At 36.6% G+C, this 5,349-nt stretch overlaps 1 protein-coding gene across 1 annotated transcript; it reads right to left on the minus strand.

Moving 5' to 3' along the window:
* Nucleotides 1-326: 326 nt before the first annotated feature.
* Nucleotides 327-5,135, minus strand: LOC100246745 (large ribosomal subunit protein eL13z). The gene is made up of 5 exons (XM_002277058.4): nucleotides 4,999-5,135; nucleotides 3,263-3,378; nucleotides 2,989-3,122; nucleotides 836-994; nucleotides 327-730 (listed from the first exon to the last, which is right to left on the minus strand). The coding sequence occupies exons 2-5, from the start codon at nucleotides 3,369-3,371 to the stop codon at nucleotides 509-511; spliced, it is 624 nt and encodes a 207-aa protein (XP_002277094.1). The 5' UTR covers nucleotides 3,372-3,378; nucleotides 4,999-5,135; the 3' UTR covers nucleotides 327-508.
* Between the last annotated feature and the right edge of the window lie 214 nt (nucleotides 5,136-5,349).

Here is a 5,349-nt window from a genome sequence, read left to right on the forward strand (position 1 = left end):
CGATTGCCCTGCAAACATGATAATAAATAATGTACCTAAAAATAGGATATTTGTGTCTTAAAAATTTAATCGATCTCAAAACCCTCAGTTTCATAATCAAGTAAATAAAACCTGATGGCTTCACCAAATTCAACAACTTTTACTCCTCTTGACACACCAGATTCTGACACTATTAATATGAAATACAAGACTCTGAAAGCAGATCCAGGGAAAAGCAATCCCTCACCCGAGTTTTTGTGGGTGGGTGGGGGGGGAGTGGGGGGTTGGGTAACCCAGCACCATAAACTCATGGAGATGGAAATAAATTAAAGAAGCAAAAGGAAATATGAATGGAACAGATAATAAAAATTAAGTTCATACTACGGTCCCTGAGATTATACCAAAAATTCTGCAGGTGTCTGATGTAACAGATAATAAAAAAAACTCAGAAACCAGTGTCCAACCAAAAATCTGAGTATTGCCTAGCTGTAAACTGAAGAACTGGCTATTATTCATAATTTCATACCCACTATTTCTTCTCTTCCTTCTCTGCCTCAGCTGCCTTCTTCATCCTTACACCCACATGACGCTGATTCATCCGCTCAACACGCAGCTTGCCATAGGCCTTGAATGATTTCATCTCATCTGTAACCTTCACAAGCTCCACAGTTGGCTTCTCCCTGACAATAGGCATGTAAAGACCTTGAACCTGTGTTGCAGTTGCAAGCTCCTCCACACTAGAATCGCCAGCCTGTAACATTGAAAATTTATACAGAGGTTTTAAAATAAGCATGGAAAGTGTAACAAGAAAGTAGTTGTTAAAATTACAATTTAAAATTATTCAACTTAGACTTACCTTGAATTTTCGTGTACGTCTTGGGAACACAACCAACTTAGCTTTATATGTCTTCAACCTTTGGACATTAGCTTGGAGACTTTCTAGTGATCGGTTCCTGCGACGATGATCAACAGCAATACCAATGGTCGGAGCAAGTTTTTTTGGAATACCTGCCACCTGGAATGTACAGAGGAGCATGTAAAATTTTGGAGATTTGTATAGAATAAACCATGGGATTCCATAACAATAGGTTGTCAAAAAGCAATGAGACCAAAAAAATAATATATATATATATATAAAATAATAACAATTTATCTAAATTGGAAGGGAATGTTTACTGTCACAAATTTTTGCCACTTGTGCCCAACTTGACATGTTCCATCAGAAATTTTGGATAGTCATGGAAGCTATAAATTTTTCTAGCAATACCACTGCACAAATTTATTTATTTTTTGATAGGAAACGACAAATAGATATATCGAAAGAAATAAAAAGTACAAGAGAAGGATGAGGAATCCTCTCACCAAAGAAAAGCTAAACTACAAGAGTACAAAAACAAGAAACTACAATGTAAAAACAAACAATCTCTCTAGGCTAGACCAACCCGTTGGAACTACACACTGCTAGCCAATCTAGTTATAACACATTAAGGGGAATCCCCTTAAAAACCATGGAACAAAAAGCCCAAAGAAAAGCAAGGAAGTGAATAGAATCCCAAAGATTTTCTGAATTCCTTACTTTATCCTCAAATATCCTCGCATTTCTTTCCCGCCACACAACCCAAATTAAAACAATGCACAAAACTATTCCTCTCTTGGATAATCCAAAACCCTTATAATTGATGGACATCATGTTGGATATGCTCCTCGGGGGAACCCAATCCATCTTGGTTAACTGAAATAATTTGTGTCACAACCCCATCGTCAAAGAACAGTGTAGGAAAAGATAATATGCTGATTCACCATGCTTCATGCATAGCTTACAAATGTCAAGACTAAGAGCTTTGTAGGGTCTTCTCAATTATAGCAAGTCATTAGTATTTACCTTCTTGTGTGCCACTAACCAAACAAAGGACTTGCCCTTGAAAGGGACTTGAGAATTCCAAACGAAATTAATAGGGAAAACTGGAGAAAAACCAGAAAATTAGGACAAAGCTAGAAAGAAAGACTTGACTGTAAAAAACCCTGAAGAAGATAAAGACCAGGATCTTGCATCTGCATCTGAAACCAATAGTGATAAATGCAAACAATCAAGTGACTGCATGAGGCATTCTAAATCTTCTTATCTCATAATCGGAAAGGTTGCGACGGAAATTAAAGTTCCAAGAGAAAGGGTGAGTAGAACTGAGAATTGAAGATATAGGAATATTTTTATCCGTGACTACTCTAAATGGTCTTGGATATTGGGAACCCAAAGGTTGGTCCCCCACCATAAGTCTTCCCAGAACCGAATTCCTTCCCCATCTACCACAAACCAAGTATACTTGGAAAAATCTTGAAAGACTTGTGCAATAGTCTTCCAAGGACAACAATGTGACCATTTGACTATAGTGTTAGCATCCCAACCATTGGAATGTGTCCCATAAATGCTTAAGATGACCTGATGCCACAGAGCTAAACCCTCCCTAGAATACCTCCACAACCATTTCCCTAAGAGAGCAAGATTCCTTAGAGAAATCTTCCCAAATCCTAATCCCCCTTTTACATTCGGATTACACACTACATCCCAACTAACAAGATGATCTCTTTTACCTTCCCCAACCCCTAACCATAAGAAATCCCTTTGCAATCTCTCAATTTTTGCAGCCACTAAAGCAGGATTCTTAAACAAGGAGAGAAAGTAGCTAGGAATACCACTGCACAAATTGGACTCACATTTTCTCCATATTCTTAGAAACCATGCGGGGCATAAGAGAATATCTGACTACAATGTTTTGAATTCCATAGGTACATTAGGAACAACATTTACAAAAACAAAATAAAATCCAAGGGCAATTAAATTTCTGCTAATCTAGTTATTTCAGAAGAGAACATAACACGACACAACTTGGCCTACAATTGAAAAATAAATTTTCTAGAGAACAAAAAGTTAAATGGGAAAATAATATAAACACAGTGACCAAATGAAACTATCATTCCAAAATTTCCAAAACATAAGACAGCACATCACACCTTTAGCTCTTCAAGAGAAAATCCTCTGCCAGCCCTAACTTTCATATTGTACTTCAGAGTTTGCCCATGGACAATAGGTCGAAGTGGTCCAGACGTGGGCCGTGGGAAGATCTTCACAGCCTTCTTTTGCCTAGCTGGAGATGGTATAACAGACATGTCAAGAAAATGCGAGCACAGAATAAGCAAGCTTGATAATGAAACAGAATCATTATGACCAACTAATTAGCAAGACAGGAAAAACACCATTTCCATTTTAAAATGGTTAAGTAGCTACCTATACGTCTTCTTGTTTTGCGAGCAGGTTGGTTAAACCAAGTTTTGACATAATTCTGCCAATGTTTCTTGAAGTGCCCATTAGGCACAACATTGTTATGCTTAACCATGGCTTACCTGTAAATGGCAGCACAAACAAAATACCATCACAAATTTTGCGATTTAGCTCCGTCACAAAATAACTCAAAAGAAACACAAAAATCTGAATGAAAAAAGAACATCTCATTTTATAGCCGTGAACCATATCCAATTCAAGCTACAAATTTAGAAGTAAAACAAATTAAATTACTCAAATGCCTTGAATAAACATAGCAACAATGATGCCAACATTAGCTACTACTACAGTTCTATTAATTACAAACACCAATTATTACAGTAACCCTAATTTAAAACATGTGCTCAATCATCAAAGGAGTCACGTTTAAGTTGGCTTGTGACCATCACAGGTACAACCATGACCGAATCAAAAGGTTTGGGATTGAATTAGACAGCTACAATCATGACCTAATTTAAAACAAATTAAGTTGGCTAATGACCAAACAGGTACAGCCAGTTTGGTATTGAATTAGACAGAGTGTGACTCCCAAATATCACACTTTATCCCCAAGGTTTAAGTCTTTTAGCATACTTTGAAAAGGGAAGAAGTAACTTTGTCAAGAATCCTTGGGGAAAGTCCCTTTTTTCTTTTTTCTTTTGTTTATTTATTTATTGGGATTTAACTAGTGACTACGGAACGGAACTAAGAGTTGAACATTCAAATACATGCAATGTTGTATCTAATGCACAGAATATCTAACTTTTAGATATATCGCAAGAATCAAATGCAAGGGAATTGTTAATGGCCTGCAAAAGAGATGGGAACCAAAGAACTTTACTACTAGAGCTTAACAAGGCACAAGTCCTCTTTGAAAGATGGCACCTTCAAGAATGATTACATATCCACTGATTCAAGAAATCTAGATTGACCAGGAACTCAATAGTGAGTTATGTGAATCTTCCATCTTTTCCAGCAATTATGTGGGAACTTCTTAATTAAATCTTAATTTGTTGGGATTAATCATGGGTCAGGCTTGTGAGGAAAAACATAAAACAAAAGAAAATTCTTCTTCTAACAAGGAAATGAAGAATTTTGGAAATGTATGAGCTCTTAAATAGTTTTTATTTGTATCTTCATTTTTCAGTGACATCCCATTAGCTTCGAAATTTGATCATCCAAGCCAAGTGTGCAAAAAACCCCACTAAATGCAAATTTTATAATCCTCGACTAATTTTGATGTTAAAACACAGCAATACACAATTTCAAAATGCAATATACACTCTTGACACAAAGGCCTAACCCGCATTCAAAATACAATCAACCAATAACCAATAACACAAGCCACGAAAAAAGCAAGGTCACCAATAATTCCAAAGCCAGACCGACATCGAACCAAAGTTTTTCCTGGGGCAAGGGATGAGGCTCTGTTTGGATCTCGAAGGACCTTAAAAAAATTAGGAAAATAGGTAAACAAACGACCCTTTGTAAGTAGTTTTTAAAATTTTCCTTCCATTTTACCGCCTTTTTTGAGATCCAGACCGGAGCTCATACGCCCATTTCACAAACGGAAAAAGCCAGAGAGAAAAAAACAAAAACACAGAAAAATGAAGAAGACACATCTAAGAAAAGAACAGGAAAAACAAAATCTACAAGGGCGAATCCAAAGGATGAAAGCAGAGACGAGAGAAATGCAAGCATACCTTAAAGACTGATACCCCCTAGCACTGCCTCTGTCGACGAGATTTCGGTTAGGGTTTCTTACGCCTTTTAAAGCAGGACTGAACGGCTCAGATTTCTCGATCTCAAAACTTTAAATACTGAAAGCTCTCTACATTTTTCAATAATTACACTGATTGCCCTTTCCTTAACTTTAGGGCCCGTCCGGGTTCAGGCTAAGCCCGGCCCATCCTTTGTCTTAGAAAAGAAAAAAAAAAAGTCTTTTTAGGTGAAAATAAATTGAGAGCATCTTTTTAATCAATAAAAACGATGGCTAGGTATGTTTGAAAACTATTTTTTAGAATAGTTTTTTACTCTCAAAGCAAAAAAAATAA

Source organism: Vitis vinifera, chromosome 14, assembly GCF_030704535.1.
Source record: "Vitis vinifera cultivar Pinot Noir 40024 chromosome 14, ASM3070453v1".
NCBI lineage: Eukaryota > Viridiplantae > Streptophyta > Magnoliopsida > Vitales > Vitaceae > Vitis > Vitis vinifera.